A 22,719-nucleotide genomic window follows, 5' to 3' on the forward strand; every position below is an offset into this window, starting at 1 on the left:
GTACACAGTCTGTATTATGGTGTCAATCTGTCTTTCTCAGTCTTTTAGGTTGCACATCGTAACCAAGATAATTCGCCACAACATCTATTGCACGACAGTCCGTCCTTGAAAAGGGATACCTCCTTGAGGTTTCTTCCTGTTTTCCCCATCTTGTCCAGGATAGAGGGTGTCATATGATGTGCAGATTATGTATTATTTGGTTTGTCATCATTGTGCAAGAGCTGCTCAGTTATTTAGCTCTTTATGAATCCTATATCATTTATAGCATCAATTGGTTGTTGTGTTTCTGTTGACTTTGTGAATGTTCTTCTCTTACAAGCATTTAAACTGGGAGTTTGCTACTGTATAATAACACTGGTTTAATTGTTAGTTTGTTAGTTTGATTAAAGTATGTATATTATCTTACTTTGTCAATCACAGACAAGTTGAAATTGTCTGTAGACCTTATTTTTTTTAGTCCTAAATATTTATAATTATAGTTAGGGCAAATTGGCTATATCAACAACTCAAGGTGACTTTTGTTTTAAAAGGGAATCTTCATTTGAATTTTTGTCTCCTGCATTGAGCAGAGGGAAATCAAGCCCAAGCATATTGGCCTCGCTGCATGTGGTGCTCTGTTACCTGACAACTCGTATGCAAACCTAGCAGTCTATTTCTTAAGTCCCATGTTGTTATTATCCCACACCAAACTGATAAAGAGTACACCTACACATATGTTTATCCACACTTAGCCTACTCTCAACATTACTTAACTTTTAACCCAACCTCTTCTAACACTAATCCTGCAGCTAAAAATATAATTTGTCCTGATTAATGTGTGGGATCAGCCCAGTAACTTCTTTTTTACATTCTCACATTGATAAAACAGTTAATAAATCAGTAAAATATATTGTTCAAATTACAAAAAAAAGACTAATACAGCAGCCCTTTGTAGTAGTCTCATAATTTAGTAGGGGACTGAACTAGGAGAACACTTGAAGTGACAAATACCAGTGTAGATTAGATAAATACATATAATACAACACCTGTTTAACTCTCCGTTTAAAATGTACAGAGCTGTCTCCATCGTAGCAAAATGAGCAAACGCTAAACACAATTGTTATTCTGTATATTTATTGATAATAAGACCACTGATGGTGACTTAGTCAATAGTAGACAGCATGGTGCTATTCTTTTTGAGTGTCTGGTGACCCCATGTGTAAGCAGGATGGTATTACAATTTAGTATTTACAGGACAACATCAGTTTGGGGAAGGAAAAAATAAGTTTCAGTGTTGGAAAACATACATTTACTAAATAAATGTTCAGCTTTAAAAGCAAAAAGGTTTGAAAAGCCACAACCAAACACAGACCAAAATTGAATATAACATGATCCACAAAATCTAGACGCTCTCTCACGCAGACACACACACACACATGCGCACACACACACACACACACACGCACACGCACGCACACACACACACACACACACACACACACACACACACACACACACACACACAGAAAATACACACTCAAGGTTAAGGACACAGTCAAATAAAGACACACAAAAACCCCACACACTCACATTGAAAAAGAGAGAGAAAATCACTTGGTAAAACAAACTTAATGCCAACCAAACCATAATAAATATACAGCTAAATTGAAACATCTACATGTGCATGTTATTTTCAACAAAACGTTGGCCACAATTATTTTTCCAGTGCGAGTCCTATAAACTATAACAAATACAGATTAACAGCACAAGGTGCGGAATCAAAACTGTGACACAACATTTTTTTACCGATTAGCTTATTAGAATGAGAACCATTACATTATATAAATTACATTTCCCATAAATATCTACAAGTGATGATGAGGGTGATGATGGCATGTTGATGCACTACATAGAATACTGTAAATACTAGATGAACACTGTTGGAGTCCTGCGTATCTCTCACGTCGACTTCTGTCACTGTCAACACCCAGCTGGCATTATATTCCAGGAGAAAACAATTGATATGATTTGATATCACCCCAACAAACTGAAATCTGTGTTTCACTGACCCCTTCTGGTTAAAAAGCTTGTTATTAACACCCAGAATCCTTTTATTGTTGTACCTGTAACCACGCCCAACAGTGATGTCAGGTACACCTGTACATCACTACAACAAAGTGAGAACTTTAACCATTGGAGATCGACAAAAACAAGATTCTCAGCTGTTGCTTTTTAAAACTTAATCTTAATTTTATTTTTTTTATTTAGTCAGTTACTTTTCCATAAACCAGAAAGACAAGTACTGAAACCATAACTGAAACATTACTAAGGTGTCAGTATGCTTCAAATGACGTGCTTGTTGGATCATCAAGCAGCAAGCTTAGTTACATTTCATCTAACAATGGGTGTAACATTATGAATGTGTTTGACAAGAAAGAGTGTGAGCTGTTGTCCCTATTTGTATGATTCACTGCATCTTATCCCTTTCTAAGTTTTTCATCTTGCCTTCAAGTGTGGCCATTCCAAACAGCTATAAACACTTCTGCCTTCAGACGACACCTCATAGGAACTACGTGGTTTGAAGCATGCAAAATTCAGTTAAAGTTTGTATTGAGTGTTAGGCTTGATTTAGAGCCTAAAATGGCACGGTCACACCAGCATTTGAACCTGGATTTTGTGGTGAAATAATGGCGAATTATATTAAATGAAATCTAGATTAAATTAGACAAAGTAAATCTGCATTGAGTTTAATGTTGCTGAGCTATGACAAGCTAATTTGCGCTGTTGACCAATAACAAGTCATCTGGACAGATGTATTACCAGAACTGACCTTTAGGGGAACAAGTGAGTGCCAACACTGAGGAAGTTATTGTAGCATTTTAGCTGTGTGTTGCATGATCCATCTTTATTTACCCTTCTGAGTATAAACTTCTCCATGAAATGGTCTCGCAAACAGTTGTGAGACAGGAGTCGATGGTACAACTCCGTCTTTTGAATAAACGGTTTGAACTTATCATGTCTTTAGAGTCAGAGATACTGTAACATTACTTTCTGGTGTGACCCGGCCTTCAGTCTATATTGTAACAGATTTGTGTCTCAACTGACATTATGTGTTTGTTTTTCTTGAGGAATACAAAATCTCCAAAAAGAGATTAAGTTACATTAAGTATCATAAGTGTATGTAGGAGCTGTAAATTAGGGAAAGTTGAGCGTTATTTTAAGTTACTGAGGGTGTTTGACAGTTCATTCAGAATCTGTATTCTTGTGTATTTATCCCATTAATTGATACTGAATTATAATTTTAACACATAATGTACATCATAATCTGCTTTTGGGATAAAATATCCAGTCAAAGAAATAGTGTACCTCGTTTACAGGTAAAAATGCACTAATCCTTCCACAATCCTTCCTTTTCTCTCCTTTGTCAGTTTCCTTATTTTTCATATAAACTTAAACTATCCACCTCAGTACACAAGATCAGTTAAAAAAAATGTCACAACCATAGGAATATACAATGGTGAGCAATAGCAAAGTTAAATGCAAAACTAAACCTATCTATTACATTTTTCAAAACTTTCAAGCTTTAGTAACGTCATTCTGTACAAAGATGTGCAGTGGTCTTCTGATGACAGTCGGTGGAGCATGCTGCAGCCAACAGAGAAGCCAAGTTTCACCCAAACGCCTATCTGAGACCAACACCGCCGTCAACACAAACAACTCTGGTCTACCTGCTTGTTGTAGGCTGTATTGATCCGAGATATGTGCTAATGAGCAACTTATACATCAAGCAGCGGTGGGATGTGTGGTATAGAACAGCAGTGAGTCAAGGAATGGTGCTTTACAGTAAGATACATTAAGATATTACATGAAGATCACAGGCAGAGAGACGGAGGGAGGTCAATTCCAATTCAGACGTGTGATAGTGTTTTGGGAATTTACTCTCGTCATGTGTCTTTGTCTCTTCTTCTCCTTAAAAGACAAAATCACAACAGAAAGAAAGAGTTACTTGTGTATTAAAGGTCCAATATGTAATATATTTACTGTATTAAATCAAAAAACTACCACAATATGTCACCAAGCAGATATTAAGGAAACATGCTAAGTTGAAATACTATCTTCTCTGATAACAATGCTAAAGCCAGCATTTTCTTCTTTGAAATTTCCTGTCCAGGACGGAATGTCAGTTTTTATTTTGGCCTCTGTGTTGTTGTCAACTGCCCATTTTGACACCTGGGTTTCCAGACATGAAACGCAAACACGCAAAAACAACATGCTGCAGCCGTGGTAGCAGCAACTGGATTGATGGAGAAAGATTCATTCTACCCGACTGAAAAGAACTCTGCATCTTTCTAAACAGTTGCATGACCAGAGATGTGGTAAAACACAGGTAAATATTGGAGATGCATTTAAAAGATGGCTTACAGCCCAAAAGGACGCCGAGTTGGCTAATTTCCTCCTGAACAGGTAAGCGTTGAGCTTTAAGCTAATTTATCACTGCTAACGTTACTCGTAGCCGGGATGGGCATTTTCATTAATTTCAACATTTGTGTGCTCGCAATAAATAATATACAGTACTTGAGTGAGTTACTCGCAAAAAAATTGAGACACAGCCGGTGAAATTATCCTGACTGGTGCAGGCTAACGCCGCTATGCTAACACGCTAACTGCTAACATTACCAGAGGACCGGGCAAGCTGTTTACAACCACAGTGACAGACATATGACAGAAACCGCAAGTTGGACTTCCTCATAATGGAAACATGCAGTTTAACTTTGGCATAACAACCTTGTAGCCTGAATTGTTGAATTGGGACAGAGCTTACGTTCTCTACAGGTCGCTCTGCAATGTATGGTATGTTACGTTATGGAATATTCTTGTGGTTAGCGTTACTATCGCCAGCTTCATGGTTATATGTTGGACAGTAAGATGATTCCCACTTTGTTACAAACTGAATTGCAACCATAATGTGTAATGTACAGTGTATAGACAAGCAGTGTAGAAAGGCTATATGTTTATTTAATGTTTTACATAACGGGGTCTGGAAAGTAATAGAAACGAAAATCTCCCCCCTGCCTAAATTCTTTCCCCGCTTCTGTTCAGAGGCCATAGCCAACAAATAGTGACTGTGATCTGGGTACAGACGACGGCGAGGTCGCTGTCTTTTTAGCGGTTGTTGTTATGTTTAGCCGAGAAAGGGTGGCTGTCAGCCGTGTACAGAGCTCCGCGAGAGCATGGGCTTTCATGGCCGTCAACATAGCAGCATCTAGCTATTCCGCTGCACTGTGAAGTAATGTCTGGTAATGCAAGACTAGCATCTAGCTAACATTGACATTGTGGGACATTGTGTTCAGCGTTCTCAACCTGGCAACCCCCGTGAACTTCGAGCCTGGGGAGGAGGGGCCTGTGGAGAAAACTCTCTCCAATATTTTGAATTTGGACTACATTAACCATTTTAAACGCCAGCTGTCAGTATGACATATTGCACCTTTAATTAAACCAGCATTAATTAATTTTAAGGCCACTTGGGAGCAGCAAAAACACTACCACTACTACTACTACTATCACCTTAGAAAACTGTGCTGAAAGGCTAAAAACTCTAGCCTGGGAAAACCCTGACGAACTTCCGGCAAATCTGAGATTTGTTCTGCCAGTCAATCTGGCCAAGTGCCCATTCATGCCCATTTCCAATTTTTCCAAATCGAGGCACCAATCACAACCGCTGGGGCAGGCTTTACACGATGATGATAGCGCAGCGACGGCAAGCAGCTTTTTGTTTACATTTAACATCGAAGCGCAGCAACCCATTGATGCCGCTGTCACTGCTACGTCACCTGGATCGTTGGTCTGATTGGTTGAAGAACTATCCAATTGTGCATTGTCCATTTGAGCGCCGTCTGTTGGTGACGCCCCTTTGGAAATGAGCTGTGAATGAACGTTCCCCAGACCCATTTTCAGTTACAACTGAGAAGGGTCTGGTGTCAACCAGGCTATAGAGATGTCTGTAGAGTGACACCTTTTACATTATCTTAGCAATTGTATTCATAAATATAACAAATATTGATTATTGCAGCTGTTACTCTAAATGTGTGTGTGTGTGTGTGTGTGTGTGTGTGTGTGTGTGTGTGTTGTGCATTTATTTAAATGTCTCTCACCTGCCACGTCACATCAGCTAAACCATCTCATACTGATTGGCTGTGATGATCCTGGACAGACAGCAGGCCAGCAACATGCCAATCAGCTGAAAGATAGACAGAGAAGGCTTTTGGTTTAGTTCATGTTTGGGATTCAAAAATATACGCATTAACATTTTCTCAAAATGAAGACATAATTTCCTTTGACTACTTTGCATTCCTGTTGTAAGAATGATGGTGCTACTAGTATCTCTTTCCTCCCTCTAGCATTGTTATTTGGTATTTCGTATCACTGTTACGCTGATGATATCCAGTTCTATGTCTCTTTTAAGCCTGAGCCTGACAAACTGACTGTTTGGCACAATTGTCTGACTTCAAATTAAGGACGAAAAGAACAACTTTTTACAGTTCACTGCAGATAAGACGGAGGTCCTTATCGTTTTCCCTATTTGTATCATTCACTGCATCTTATGCCTTTCTAAGTTTTTCATCTTGCCTTCAAGTGTGGCCGTATCAAACAGCTATAAACACTTCTGCCTTTAGACGACACCTCATATGAACTACGTGGTTTGAAGCATACAAAATTCAGTTTAAGTTTGTGTTGAGTGTTAGGCTTGATTTAGAGCCTGAAATGGCACGGTCACACCAGCATTTGAACCTGGATTTTGTGGCGAAATAATGGCGAATTATATTAAATGAAATCTAGACTAAATTAGACAAAGTAAATCTGCATTGAGTTCAATTTTGCTGAGCTTTGACAAGCTAATTAGGGACCGAGCGTCAACAGCGGTGAAGGCCCTATTGAAACTGAAGGAATTATTATTTTCCCGGCAAATGAATTGCCTTTTTGAGGGGCTTACCATATTCAAAAACTCACCAAATTTGGCGGTCGCATCAAGACTGGTGAAAATTTACGTATTTTAAGGGTTTCGGGAATAGGCGCGCAAAAATGGCTCGCTAGCTCCCCCTACAAGATTTAATAAATTGAGCCCCTGCAGTACGTTTAACGTAGACTCACGAAACTTGATACACATATCTATCATGTCAAGACGCACAGAAAACGTCATTGGAGCCATACCCTAAACCCAACAGGAAGTCCGCCATTTTGAATTGAAAGTTTGTGCGTTTTTGGCCATTTCCACATCGTACTTTAACAAACTCCTCCTAGAGATTTCATCCGATCAACTTCAAATTTGGTCTGTACCATCTTAAGACGTTAAAGATGAAAAGTTGTTAAAATAAAAAAATTTCGTCATAGGGCGTGGCCGTGGCGGGGCGGCCATTTTGTGCGTTTCGCCATCAAAACAGGAAGATGGTGTAACTCGAGTGTACATTGTCCAATTGCCTCGAAACTTTTCATGATTCATAAGACTCTAACTCTGAGGACATTTACCCGACAAAATTAACTCAAAGTCATAGCGCCCCCTAGTGGCAACAGGAAGTAGGCCTAAAAGTCAAGGTGCTATACTTTCACAAACTCCTCCAAGAGATTTCATCCGATGGACTTCAAATTTGGTGTGAATCATCTCAACACCAAAAGTTATTAAAAGAAAAACTTTTCGTCAAACGGTGTGGGCGTGGGGTGGCAGCCATTTTGAGTGTTTAGCTTTGAACAAAGAAGTTGTTGTAACTTGAGTGTACGTTGTTGTATCTGCCCGAAATTTCTCACGATTGAGAAGGGTCCAGGCCTGAGGACATCTACAGGCCAAAATTGACTTTTGGTCAAAGAGCCCCTCCGCTGGCAACAGGAAATGCGTCTTATACAGAGGTGTAAAAAAGTACTAGAGACCCATACTTGAGTAAAAGTACAAGTGCTCTTTAAGCACCCCACTTAAGTGGAAGTACTAAAGTATTCAGCATTTTTTGTATTTTTTGTAAACTACTTTTAGTATTGCAAGTAGTTTATTTTAAAATTGACTACTCAAATACTAAAAGTAAAAGTACAAGTATTGTGTTATGTAGTTATTAAAGAAAGCAGTCAAATTTTGAATATCATATTTTTGGAGTTCAACTTTTTATTTGTTATTAAGACGGTGCATTACAGGCAGTCACAAGCTGTACGTTGCTGGATATATGAAGGAAGTTTCTGAAATGAACCCAAAAAGGTACATTAATGTCACAGCTGTTATAACTGCTATTATCTGATACAACAGTGGGTTATTAATCACTTATTAACAAATACTGAAATAAAATGTGTGATGTAGCCTAGTGGAAAGTTAGCAAGCTAGCAAAACACAGATAAACTAGCAGCTTCACATCACAGGATGAAAACATTCAGTACTCATTTCAGACTGAAACAACTCAGGAATAGCTTAATCTGCTGCAACAATGGCTAAATAGAAAGAGTACAAATTTACATTGTCTCTGACTTCTGAACGGGTGATCACCATAATGAAAAGAAACATGACGCGATCTCGGGGATTTTTTACGTAACTTACGTTATTAGCGTACGTAACTAACACTACTGTAACCTACAGAGTCTCCGTAGAAGTGAGGAATTCACAACGGTAACGAGTAACGATGCAGCACATAAAAAATGTATCGGAGTAAAAGTATTAAACTCATCGAAAATATGTACTCAAGTAAAAGTGGAAGTAGGAGAAAAAAATAATACAGATATAGCTTTTTAGTACTTAAGTACAGTAGCGAAGTAGTTCTACTTCGTTACTATACAGCTCTGGTCTTATATGACAAACATCATCCGATTTACATGAAACTTATAATGTGTGGTCTACATGTTATACTGAGCTGCCCCCTATACGTTAACCACGCCCACTCACTCAGGCCACGCCCCCTTTCATAACATTTGAACCGTTTAAGGTAGTCTTGTGTGAGGTGTCATTGAACTCAGCAGAGAGTTCCTTCTTCATTGGTCATTGTTTGGTCCGCCCCCTATGCTTAAGCCACGCCTCCTTTCATAACATTTGTATCATTTAAGGTAGAGTATTGTGTGAGGTATCGTTGAACTCAGCAGAGACTTCCTTTTTCAGTGGTCATGATTTGCCCCGCCCCCTATGCTGTAGCCACGCCCCCTTTCATAACTGGTGACCCATTTAAGGTAGAGTCTTGTGTGAGGTGTCATTGAACTCAGCAGAGAGTTCCTTCTTCATTGGTGATGGTTTGACCTACCCCTTATGCTTAAGCCACGCCGCCTTTCATAACTGGTGAACCATTTAAGGTAGAGTCTTGTGTGAGGTATCATTGAACTCAGCAGAGTTTGTTTTTGATTGGTGATGGTTTGGCCCGCCCCCTATGCTTAAGCCACGCCCCTGTTCATAACATTTGAATTGTTTAAGGTAGAGTATTGTGTGAGGTATTGTTGAACTCAGCAGAGACTTCCTTTTTCAGTGGTCATGATTTGCCCGCCCTCTATGCTGTAGCCACGCCCCCTTTCATAACTGGTGACCCATTTAAGGAAGAGTCTTGTGTGAGGTGTCATTGAACTCAGCAGAGTTCCTTCTTCATTGGTTTTCATTGGTTTTACCTGCCCCTTATTCTTAAGCCACGCCGCCTTTCATAACTGGTGAACCATTTAAGGTAGAGTCTTGTGTGAGGTATCATTGAACTCAGCAGAGTTTGTTTTTGATTGGTGATGGTTTGGCCCGCCCCCTATGCTTAAGCCACGCCCTTTTCATAACTGGTGACCCGTTTAAGGTAGACCCTTATGTGAGGTATCAATGAACTCAGCAGAGACTTTCTTTTTAATTGGTAAAGGTTTGCCCCGACCCCTATGTGTTGGCCACGCCCCCTGTCACAGCTAATGAACTGTATGACGTAGAGTCTTGTGTGAGGTATCATTGAACTCAGCAGGGAGTTCCCTTTTCATTGGTGATGATTTGCAGTGTCTGATTGCCGCCCAAATGCACGGTCGCAAGGAGCGGCAAACGCCGGTAACCCCGACGCGCGCAGAGGAGTGAGGGCCCATCCATCGCTGCTTGCAGCTTTAATTTAACTTATCGTTGCTTCAGATTAGGGCTGAACGATTAATTGCATTTGCAATTATATTGCGATATGTTAAAACGCGATTTCCTAATCGCAAAGGCTGCGATTTGGTCACGTGACTCAGGAGAGCAAATCAGTCTACACTCTGCAGAGAAAGCGTCAACTTAGCACGCTAACGCTACGCCGTACCTTGAGTAGATTTCGGTCATTCAAACAACTTTTAGTTGCAACTTTTACAGCCATTTTAATAAAATGAAGGGTTTTATTCGGGCTTGAATCCATACATGCAGTTAATGGATACAGGCACGCAGAACTGAAGGCTCTGTTAGCAACCATTAGCTCTGATTAGCGGTTAGCTCCAGTTAGCTAGCTCCGTTATAAATCTATGGAGTGGAGGAGAGGGGTAATAACCAGACTCTGATAAATGACGTTCGGGGAGCTTTCACAGCAGCGTGGCTGCGTTGTTTCAACGGTTTTATTAGTACAGTTAATCCCACGGCAAGAACACCAGCAACATGCTACTACTAACGTAACGATAGCCTCTCTGAGAAAGTGCAATGTTGTGACGCTGTCATGCACGCAGCACGCAACTTCATGAGAGGAGGGAGGGGCTGGAGACAGTATTTAAAATGTGCAATCAACTAAATAATCTAAATACTACTAAGTGTGGTAAAGCTACATATTTGTTTTTATATTTCTGCAATCGGCACTTTAGTGTGATTTGTTTCTGACTTTCATATGAACAGGGGCGCCGCCAGGAATTTTGGACCCCATGACAAAAACTCAAATTGGGCCCCTTCTACGCAGCTGTTGTCACCACATCTCTAGGACCTAACTGTCCCATCAAAAGCTTTACATAACTCTAATTAAAGGCTTGCAACTGTCTTGCTTCTTGTAGTTCAATACAGTTAATATTGTCTGTATCTTACATGCAGGCTCAGGTAAGCTACTCCCTGTTTCCAACTGTCCAGCATCCAGTACAGACAGTAGGTATTTCATAATGATCATTATGTGAGAAAATAATTGTTATTAATGTGTTTGAATTAATAACTATTGAATTTCAATAGTCATTAATAAATATTTAATTTTCTTTTTTGTAATGGTAAAAAGAGCAAGAGAGACAGAGAAATCCCCACAGAGTCCCTGCAATGATGCTAACTGGCATGTCATTGAACACAATGTTGCTCACCTTCTTCACTTGGACAGGGAGGGGCAGAGTTAGGGGGAGACTGGGGTGCTGCTGACTCATCTGTTGTTAAGTCTACTAAAAGGGGCAGGGACAATGATTTAATATGAATATCTTGCTAAACGTTTCCCTGCACTGTTTAAATGGTGATTAAATGTAGGCTAACACTAGTCTGTAGCTAGCTAGCTTATTTCACTATGGACATTAAGCCTACAGGTTAATACCACTCACAGACTATAGGCTACCCACCTTTCTTGGTGAAAAACTGGGTTACAGTTTGACACCCTTTCCTTTGTCTTTCCTCTCTCTCTTTTCTTTTTTGAAAACCAGATTTTGATTTAACGTTACTTGGCAACATTGTGGTCACTGTAGTTCTGGCGCGTCTACTGACTGCAACTAAACACCGTCACTGAGTCTGAGTGCTCTAAGGCAGGACCAAACCATTTCATGCAGATACAGGGGGGTGGTCGGTCAATATGGATGTTTACTTTTTGGTCAATGGGGATATTTAACTTTTACTGCCAAAAACAAGTAAAAACAAAGAAATCATTAATTTTATTATTATATTTGAAATATATATACTGAATGATGATGGTTTAATAATTTTATATTAGTTTTTACCTATTTTTTGGGGCCCCTGTCAGTCATGGGCCCTTGGAATTGTCCTAACTTTCCCCCCCTATATGGCGACCCTGCATATGAATGTTTACACCAGGTGGTCAGTGCGCAATATACTACTGTGATTGAAGTAGTTAAATAAAAGATGTCATTCATATAAATTCATGCATCACCTAATTTCATCATCACATCGAGGCCTGGCCTCCAGGAAAGAACAGTTAGTTTAATCTATCTAATCTTGTGTTGTTCATACTATACAATGATTTATTGCTTGTCTTTGTTGAATAATACAGAAGACAAAGAGCTTAAAAAATAATCGCATATTGAATCATCATTGATCATTCACGCTTTTGTATAATCCCGGGCAGTCTGCAATTCCCTTTTCACCTGTCTCAGCAAGTTGTCCCTGGACCGTCTACGACTGGTTAAGAACGCTGCTGCAAGGCTGTTGACCAGGACCAGCAGGACGACTCACATCATTCCCATCTTATCCTCTTTACATTGGCTTCCTATCAAGTTCAGGATTCATTTAATGTTTCTTGTTCTGACATATAGAGCCTTGCATGGTCAGGCACCTGTGTGCATCTCTGACCGTCTTCACCAGTAGGTCACTTAGGTCTTCTGACCAGGGCTTACTGGTTGTCCCTCACGCTCGACTAAAACCAAAAGGTGACCGTGCCTTTGGAGTGATGGCTCTGACACTGTGGAACGCCCTTCCTATTGTTATACATTCCGGGTCTCTGTTGACACTTTTAAAAAGCAGCTATATAATAATATAATATAATATAATATATGTGTATGTATATATATATATATATATATGCATATATATATATATATATATATATATAAATATAATTATTTTTATTTTACTCAACACTTTTACCCTTGTGACATGTTCTGTAAAAGGTACTGTATAAAAAAAACATTATTATTGTAACAAAAAAAAGGATATGAGCCTGTGCATTTTGACTAAACTATAGTTGTCTATTTCTGGCAATTTAGACAGGTACTTGTTTCATGCAATTGGCCTTTTTCGCAGCAGAGATTTTGATCGGTCATAGTTATAAAAACGCAGGTGTTACTAATAACATTAACTTGTGCTTTTCCTTCAGGTCAAAATTTCTTTCACAAAAAAGGCAATTTAAATAATATCTCTTCTTTTTTTCTATAAAGCAATCCATCAGATTTCCTGTAGCGCCAAAGCTGGCAGCACACAATGTTAAAGGGATTAGAAGATGTGTCTGTTCATCTTATTAGCAATTGTCTGGCTTGTTTTCAGTAATCATGTCTCTATATTAAACTTGTTAATAATTTATTAATGCTAAAAAACATCATCACCTGCAAAACATAAACTTCTCTTACCTGTGAGAAGGCAATCCCAAACGTCACTCCTGCAATAATGGCCATGTTGGTCTCCATGAATGAAGTGACCCGCTCGTAGCAGCCCTGAAACACAGGGGGCATGTTAGTTTGCAGAGGAAGGTACAGGGACGTGTTATATGTTATATGTGCAAATTAGGGGCAAGATGAATATCTGGGAGACTATCTGAGGCAGTTGTTAGTGTATGGAGGAGGGAGATGGTTTTAAAAAGGTGAATGAGTTCCTTCTGTCAGATGTAAATACAGTTATGTTCTGAATGGTGAGATTCATAAACTACATAAAGTACCTAGCAGAAAATACAATGACATACTGACCTGGTGGTAGACCTTGTTCAAGGCTAGAGTTGCATTGCGGAGGTCTTCTGGTTTGCAGTCAGAGGAGTTAAAGCAGCAGCTGGCAGGAATGCCGTTGGATGGGTAATACACACTGCCAAACCAACTAGTGTAGTTATACACTCCACAGCAACGCAGCTTGAAATGCACAGAAAAGAGAGAGCATAGAAATTTAAATGAGGATTAAAAGAGAAGGCTGGTAGTATTTTTATATGTTTTTTTAAAGAATAAATACATTTTAGTTTTTGGTCTTCATGAGATTTGTTGACAATAAGAAAAAGATTTGCTATCCTTTAGAAAAATCAAACCTTTAGTGTTCAGGGTTGTTTTTTGGTGTGCTGCTGATGCATGTATTAACGGTTTCACCTTGATGATTTTGTGTCACGGGGGACTTACCGTGTGCTGCAAGTAATCAACAGCACGGCTCGCCTCATCCTCAGCGTTGTAATTCAGAACGGCGTCAGTGTATGTCCTGTGAAAGGTTCCCTTTATCTGCAGAATGCAAACAGATACGCACAGAATCCCACACATTAACAGCATAAGAGTGCTTTACACAGCTTTAGTGTGAGACTTGTTGTCACGTGGTGTGTTGCATGCATGCTGACCTCATGGCGAAACACAAATCCAGAGATCCCAGCCACTAACTCAGCGAGGAAGACGAGCGACAGAAACATGGCATACTACAGAGAGAGGAGAAGGAAGAGGGAGATTTGCATAGTTTGCATGAAAACCTTCTGCCTTAGTGCATCATTTGCCTGTGCTCACACACACACACACACACACACACACACACACACACACACACACACACACACACACACACACACACACACACACACACACACACCATTAACTGTAACAAGTGTCCTGTAGCATCTATTGGATTTCTGATCCCTCTCCACAGGATAGAGGTCAACCATTATTCCCTTTATAATGTGGCTTGAGGCTAATTAAGCAGCATCTCTCCAAGCAATAATGCACCCCACCCTTCCCCCTACAGCCTCTCACCAGCTTCAGCATCCATGGGCTTCCTCTGCAGGTGGCAAAGCATCCAAACAGGCCAAAAACAATGATGACGGTCCCGGTGCCGATGAGGACGTACGGGGAGTTGGTGGAGTTATCGGCTATCAGAGAGATGTACGGGCCCAGCATCACCTTCCCCCATATTCCCACTGCCAGCAGGATGGCTCCTGTTATCTAGAGGGTGGGAGTTGGAGAGATGGATGTAACAAGAATGACAGCAGGGAACAGGCCTTTATCTCTGCACTTCTGTGAGATTACAATAGCTGTGTTTTAGCAGCCGTGGCGAGGGGGAGGAGAAGAAAGTGGATCAAGGTGGAACAAAAAAGCAGAGCAATTAGAGTAAGGAGGAGGAGACGGCAGGCAGGAGACACAAATGTATCTGCCGTTTGGGATAGCAATCACCTGCTATCCCCTTTATGAATATGCCTGCACAAACACACAGACAGAAGAGAGAGAGAAAAAAAAGGGGGCATATCAAAGAAGCTCTTTGATCAGAGGCGAAACGCTTCCTCCTGTTGCGCCTATCTTAGCATTTCAAATGAAGGCTGCGGATAAAAGAGGGTGTTGTACGAAGCAGCTGAAGCGGCGTGTGTCTCAGCTGGGTATGTCTTACTGGCATTGGAAAGAGAGCGGGGTGTGGAACGGCTGCTGATGATCTGACTCTGGTGAGGGCCAACTCATCATCCTAACCTCCCTCCTTTCCAAGAAGAGGCTGTTCGCCGTCCTGCTGCCAGCCCTTCTGACTAGAGAGGGAGCCGTCTGTACAAAATGTCTCTGTGCACCCTGGAACCTCGAAAACTGATGACAAGAATGCTCTCAGCTCTTAGCAGAAAATGAGCCAGTATGACTGAACATCAGTTTTGCTCTTTGAATAAATGTTCCCTCTTAACAATTAGTCAACAATGTCCTGAGGCTTAATGTCACGTTAGGAAAAAATGACAATAATGTATGATTAACAAAAAAAAACAACACATTATATACTGTATTTGCATAAACTTAGGCTGTCATGCTTTGTTTAAGCTCTGACTATAGCTTACTGTAAACAGGTCTCAGCAGATTAATGACTGTGTTAACAACATTTGCACTTTGCCCCGTTGGCAGAGAGTGTACATAATGACTGGGCAAAGGTTTCTGACCATGACAAATCATCAGTCTGTCCTTTGCTGTATTGTTCTGGATTTGGTCGTGTTTAACCACAGGTATAAGTAGCCTTTTAGACTTTACCACAGTGAGAGAGGTTTGAGAATTACTACTACTAGCTGTGTAAATAAATCATGCAAACATCCACACACAAATTTCCATATCAACACTAAGACACACAAGGACGATGAGTTTCAGCTGAGGGTGAAATGATAAAAAGGGTTACCTTGAGAAAAAACACACATACACACTGGCAGCTCCTGAGGAAACCATAAGCTAAAAGTAACTATGTTTTGAAATTACATTACATGGGTTTAAGGCCGCAACTAACGATTATTTTTAGTATTGATCAATCTTTTTTATGTCTTGAAATTATGTATTTATAACATAAACATGTAGCTGTGGTTTCTATTACGTAAGCAAAACCTGTAAAAATGGGTATTATTGACGAGCTGTGGGTAGTTAGATGCGAGGTAGATAAATCCTTAGTGGCACGACATTTGATGGAGCTAAACCACATAGTGAGAACTGAAAGTAGAGTCGATTTTGTTTTTGAGATTATTTTTGGCATTTTAGGCCTTTATTTTTTAACAGGACAGCTTAGACACGAAAGGGGAGAGAGAGGGGGAATGACCAGTGTTGGGGAGTAACGGAATACATGTACCAGCGTTACGTATACAGAATACAAATTATGAGTAACTGTATTCCGTTACAGTTACAATTTAAATAGTTGGTATTTAGAATACAGTTACATTGTTGAAATCAATGGATTACATGACGATACTTCTCTGTTTCACGGGTTTATTCACTCTCGCAACTCCGTGCATTTCTCAGAAGCCCCAATATGAAAACGAAAAAATTTGCTATTTGCGTGATCACTGATAGAGGTAGAGATGGAGCCGGAACCGGCACAACAGAGTCAGGGCAGGAATGCGTTTCTATCTTGGAAATTCAAACAGCATTTCACATTAAAGAAAGAGAAGGGAGAACGAAATATAACTGTGCAGTGCAACTTCTGCTTGCCAGCAACCGACTTCCTTTCAGCGTCCAAATTCCTCCACCTCCAACTTGAAGAAGCATCTTAAAGTAAGTTATTTTTAGCCAAGGGTAGTCGGCTGCTGTAGTTTTACTGGTCACCTTGCTATTTTATAGTTGACGTGCGACTTTACATTCTCCTACGTGCTGATTTACTAGCCCCAGAGCCGTTGAAAGACTAGCCCCGTTTGACATGTTTGCTAATGTTAGCTAAAATTAGCTCGTGGTAGCTTAGACTGCGGTTAGATTTTTGTAGTATGCAGTTCGGGACTACAAACATAAAAATCTATCTGCTTGTTCAGGTACACATTCAGCCAGTTGGAACAGAAGAACACACTAGAATAGGCCTGTTTAGTCAGCTGTGGCCGCATTCCTACACTTATAAAATGCAATTCAATGTGGAAGTAATACAAGTATTCAGAATACGTTACTCAGATTGAGTAATGTAATGAAATACATTACAAATTACATTTTTGGGCATGTATTCTGTAACGCAATACGTTTTGAAAGTATCCTTACCAACACTGGGCATGACATGCAGCAAAGGGCCACAGGTCAGAACCGAACCCGCAGCCGCTGCGTTGAGGACCAAGCCTCTGTATATGGATGCACACTCTACCAGGTGAGCTACCCAGGCACCCAAGTAGAGTAGATTTTCTATTTAAAATAGTCTCAAGAGTTGTCTGTTTGTTTTTGTAATCTCTTTATCTGAATCCTCATCCTGTTGTTCCCTCTACTACTGTAGCTGCTGTGTACACGGATTACATTTTCTATGTGTCTTTTGTTTGTTCAGCAGTGTAAAAACTCTACACACTAGTGCTGCACTAGAGGCTCTAGTCTATATCCACAACGTTCCACTTCCAGGATTGCTCTGTTGCCGCTGGAAATTCTGCCAAATTTCTTTCTCTTCTCTGCCGGATGTCCGTTACCTTACGCTTTCTTTGTGTTGGAATTTTAAACTCTGGTTGATTTATGAGGACTATGGTTAACTGCTCCTCAGATCTCTGCAGGGTAAACCCAGACAGCTAGCTAGACCATCTGTCCAATCTGAGTTTTCTGTTGCACGACTAAAACTACCTTTGAACGTACACATGTTCCACCAAAACAAGTTCCTTCCTGAGGCTATTTTGCAGCGGCACCGTGGCTCTGCCTGGCGCCGCCCATGACGATTGTGATTGGTTTTGGAAAGAAATGCCAATAAACCAGAGCACGTTTTTCTCCCATCCCAGGATGCTGTGTGGACTAGCCATCATCCGCAGCGCTGTGAAGGAAGGTCTGGCAAAGCGAGACTAGTGAGGATCTGTCTACTGATTACAAATGCTAGAGTCCAAGCATACTTACTAAAAGAAATTATCTTAAAAAATATTAAATTAAATATGGTAACAACGTGGTAAACATGGTCAAAGACTAAGGTACTCTCCTGGCTCCACAGGTTCATCTAAACCGACAAGCACAGATGCAATTTGCTTAACTTTGTAGCCACTTGGTGGCAGTAGTAAAACAGCAATATTAGCATTGACTTGGAGTCATGTTTCTGGTCACCTGATACATGTAAGTCCAATTTTCACTTTCTTTTAGCTCTGTTTTGGTCTCATCCAACTCCTGAGGGAAATATCTGGCTCTTTAGCTACTAAATGCTCCACTACTATTGAAAACATTGATTAGTGCTGCTTTAACTAGTCGGGGCTATCTTAGGTTGTTCTTGGTCCTTATTACATATTTTACAAGGGCAATATAGACCTACTTATCCTTAGCTAATTCAATTATACAGAATATTAGTTTACAGATATTCCTCCAATGAATGAACACATTTAATAGTGAAACTGAACAACTTTGTTTGAAAGGGATGCACCTTTAGTTGTTATTGTAAGTTTCTTTAGACTAGGGATGAGAGGCATGGATGAAATTATCTATCACAGTACATTAATTGTATTTTTTTTATCCCAATATGTATATACATATATTGTGACAAGGTAAGATTGTATTGACAAACTGTTAATGGATAACAGACAGGAATGTCTGTTTATGGCTAATGCAGTAAATTAAATACCTGACCTTGCAACCTTGCCCACAATTTGCTAATACAGTGGTTCTCAAGCTGAGGCTTGGAGCCCCCAAGCAGTCGTAAAATAAATATGAGGGGTCAAAAAATGAAAAACAGAGAAGCAGAACTCAATTTCTGCTACACAAATTGTTAATTTTTCTGACTTTTTACTAATCTTTGCTTTTTGCTTGTGAATTACTGGTAAGTTTTACATCTTCAGGCCACTAAAAAGTATTAATATAACACAATTTGAAAATTTGATTGAACAGGCCACCATGTGTAGACACCATTATGTAGACATTTTATTGCAACCTGTGACGAGAGGTTGGCCTAAGACGCAGAGATATTAAAGGGATGGATATTGAGGTATTTAAATGGTACGTCAAAATCTCTGACGATAGACTAATTTATATCGGTATGTATTGTCATATCGCCCAACCATACTTTGGACCAAAGTGTCTGCCAAATGAATATAATGTCAAGTAATCAATTGATCATTTCGTCTATAAAACGTCAGAAAATTAAAGTAGTAAAGTGTTCATTTTGAAGCCAACAAGGAAATGAAGTCCAAGGAGTAGGGGCAAGTCATCTAGACTTCATGTGTGCTGCTGAATCCCAAACAGCTTCAGGCCTCCTTTCTCCTCCCTGGAGCAGAGAACCCCCCACCCTCATGCATGTTTTGTTTGAAATTCAATGCTAGGCCGGCCGCGCTGAGAGTTTAAAACAGGTCACCCCTCTTCCCTCCTCCTCCTCCTCCTCCTCTTCTTCCTCCCCAGGCCTAATAAAGCAACAGAAGGTGCGATGACAAAATATGCTGGCGAGGACACCACACAGACTCTACCACCTGCTCTGCATATGACCGTCCAGTGTGCAAAGTATGGCGACGTAGCTATTCACACTTAAGACATTATTCGCCACGACAAGCTGATGACAGTGAAACCATGGCCCGACATTAAAGGCAGCTCTCCCACTGCCAGCGAACCGCTCCATTGCTTCACCCCTCAGGGTTGAATGGAGCCACAGAGCTGTGAGACCCTTCTGCACTTTAGACATCTGAAACCTGATGCTGTAGATGTAAGGGAGCGCAAAGACACGCTCCAATCCTGACTAAATATAAAAGTGCATATCAGTGACACTGGCACATGTCTGCAATGCACGGAGATACACAGCACAGCTCTGCTTTTTAAGCCCTTGTAAACACAGAACTGAAAGGCTGATTTCAACTTCTGTGTTTCCACCCAGACGTCTGGGTTAGTTTAGGAAAGCAGAGAAGGTACTCTTCAGATTCTTAACACATTATGGACAGATAAATCTCTTTCACGTGTTCTCTTATAAGCTCATCCCACTCTGGCTATGCCTGACTGCTATCAGAAATTGGCCTATAACCCGGAATTACTGAAACTGTCAAAACCGCACTAAATTAATCAATATGTTTGTCAGTCACACAGTATTGTGGTTATATGTTGTCTTACGTATTCATATTGTTGCTTGGCCAAATGCTAGATCATATGTGAAGACTCAGCTGGTAGGCTAATCAAAAGGTAAACAAAGACATATCCAAAGCAGCCAAAACCAAACAGTGAATATGAAAATACTATTTCACATCTCAAGTAAATCTCAAAAGTAATTTATCCCAAAATTGGAAGCAGATTTATTTGGTTTGAGAGAGGCTTTCTGAAGTGCTGCTGGCTCAAATATTGAGGACACTTACTAAAAGGAGCTTTTATTACAGTGAAAATATGAGCAGAATCTATTCTTCAAATATTATTATTTATATAAGCTACTGCATGCTCAGCATTGTGAACACAGCATTTTTTATGAATTTCAAATCAAGTAGTCCACACACACACACACACACACACACACACACACACACACACACACACACACACACACACACACACACTGATAATTGCAAGGTCCACAAAACATGTTGCCTGCTTTTTGTTCACATGGATGTTTGTACACTAAAAAAAAAACTACCTTTGTAGACAGAATATTAGAAACACTGGCAACTATTTTGATAATCATTTAAGACATTTATCAAGCATAAATGCTCACAATTGTATTGATCCAGCTTCTCTAATGTGAGGATTTGCTTCTTTGCCTTGTCTTACATTATAGTAAATTAAATATCTTTGGGTTTTGGACAGTTGGTCAGAGAAAATTTGTAGACGTCATTTTAGGCTTTAACAATGTGAAAGGCATTTTCTAATCTAAAACTGAGAAAACCTTTGAAAGATCAATCAATAACACATATTGAATACAACACAACCACAAAGTACAACTTCAACATTTTGTGTCAGCAAACATACAACTACAATAGTAGTAGTCTCTTTGAGGTACTTGAGTATTTCTATGTTACTTAAATTTCTACTCCATTACATTTTGGAAGCCTATATTGTAGGTTACTATTTAGTCCTCTACATTTATCTGAAAAAGTGATGCTTACTCATTAATGTATCAGTAATTATAATCCAGTGATATAAATATTCTTCGGAAATGGGCATAATGAGTACTTTTACTTAAGTATACGTACCTTGATGCTAATATAGCCTACTTTTACCTAAGTAAGGTTATGAATGCAGGACTTTTACTTGTAACAGAGTATTGTATTGTATTTTTACACTGTGGTATTGCTACTCTCGAGCAGCTACAACATAAAAATGCTGCTTACATCTTAATGCATAAATAATCATCAAATATAATATGTACTCACAGTGACCATTATGCTGCAAAAAAGGTACTTTTGCTAATAATACTACTTTTACTTAAGTAAGATTTTGAATGTAGGACTTTCATTTGTAATGGAGTACTATTTTTACACTGTGGTATTGCTATTTTTACTTAAGTAAAACCCCTGAGTAGGCTACTTCTTGTTTCTGTTTTTCTGGACACTCAGTTTAAGGCACTTTTAAGCATTTTCTATAGTGTTCGAATCAATAGGTGTGCTGGGGTATTGGCATTGTATATGTATGGGAGTATATATAAGGGTGCAAGGTCCCTTTAAGAATCTATAGCAACGACCCCAAAATGTAACGTTACATTATGTGGTGAGAAAATGGGCTTAAAACGGGCCGTATCAAACAGACTAGGCCCTTAACGTCAGACAGAGTTAAATCGTTGCGGTGATGTTCCCATCCTCTTCCGCGCTGACTGACAACAACCATGATGCTATGTGTGCTATGTAGTCACACCACTGACCGCACGGCAGCCATACATTTGTGTAACTTTAAGCTTTACACAATTAATAGAATACAAGACGATAGAATCCACATTTTAAACGTTAAATTGAGAATGCGATTTTTATTTAGCGTTATAGTCACACAACAGCATGATGATTCCGTCGATGATGCTGCCACTGTCCACCCCTTCATCACGCACAACAATAAAAAAAACACATTATGGTGCAATATAAAAAAACAGAAACCGAAAGGCTACGTACCCAAAACACGAAGGAGTATACGATGAGGAGGGTTTTAAGGCAGGTGATGACAGGTTTAGTCTCCATTCTGGAACGTACGTTAGACCCACTGTGCGATAATAACGGGAGAAAAAACGTTCTGCGAACTGTCGCGTTGCAACCGTGCGCTGATGCAGCCACACTGCGCGTCACTGGAGACACGCACCACTCAGCCAGAGCGTTACATTATCATATATTTATGTCGTATCAAATGATAGTATCGATTATTTTAGAGACAAATCAATGATGTGCCCATTATGTTTTCCCCCAAAAGCATGATAAAGGTTCATCAAGGTTTTTGTGTGTAGGCCTAAGAGTAGCAGTGGTGGAAAGTACATTGACTCTGTACTGCAAGTACTGCATTTAAGTATAATTTGAGGTACTTTACTTGATTATTTCTATTTTATGCTACATTATGGTTCATCTCCACTACATTATGGAG

The 22,719-nt window shown here is 39.8% G+C and overlaps 1 protein-coding gene across 1 annotated transcript; it reads right to left on the reverse strand.

The window, feature by feature from the left end:
• Positions 1-1,116: 1,116 nt before the first annotated feature.
• Positions 1,117-22,393, reverse strand: tspan7 (tetraspanin 7). Its single transcript, XM_078262268.1, has 8 exons — positions 22,260-22,393; positions 14,581-14,769; positions 14,178-14,252; positions 13,969-14,064; positions 13,555-13,710; positions 13,222-13,305; positions 6,132-6,217; positions 1,117-3,948 (listed from the first exon to the last, which is right to left on the reverse strand). Exons 1-7 carry the CDS (start codon positions 22,323-22,325, stop codon positions 6,149-6,151), a joined length of 735 nt encoding a protein of 244 aa, XP_078118394.1. The 5' UTR covers positions 22,326-22,393; the 3' UTR covers positions 1,117-3,948; positions 6,132-6,148.
• Positions 22,394-22,719: the final 326 nt, after the last annotated feature.

Source organism: Sander vitreus, chromosome 11 (genome assembly GCF_031162955.1).
Source record: "Sander vitreus isolate 19-12246 chromosome 11, sanVit1, whole genome shotgun sequence".
Classification (NCBI taxonomy): domain Eukaryota; kingdom Metazoa; phylum Chordata; class Actinopteri; order Perciformes; family Percidae; genus Sander; species Sander vitreus.

Excerpts from the sequence above, each read along its gene's own strand:
- tspan7 (XM_078262268.1), bottom strand. The coding sequence starts at position 22,325 with ATGGAGACTAAACCTGTCATCACCTGCCTTAAAACCCTCCTCATCGTA. Across the intron at positions 13,711-13,968 it reads TTGATTACTTGCAGCACACG|CTGCGTTGCTGTGGAGTGTA; the intron begins GTAAGTCCCCCG and ends GTGCATTTCAAG. Across the intron at positions 13,306-13,554 it reads TGAACAAGGTCTACCACCAG|GGCTGCTACGAGCGGGTCAC; the intron begins GTCAGTATGTCA and ends CCTGTGTTTCAG.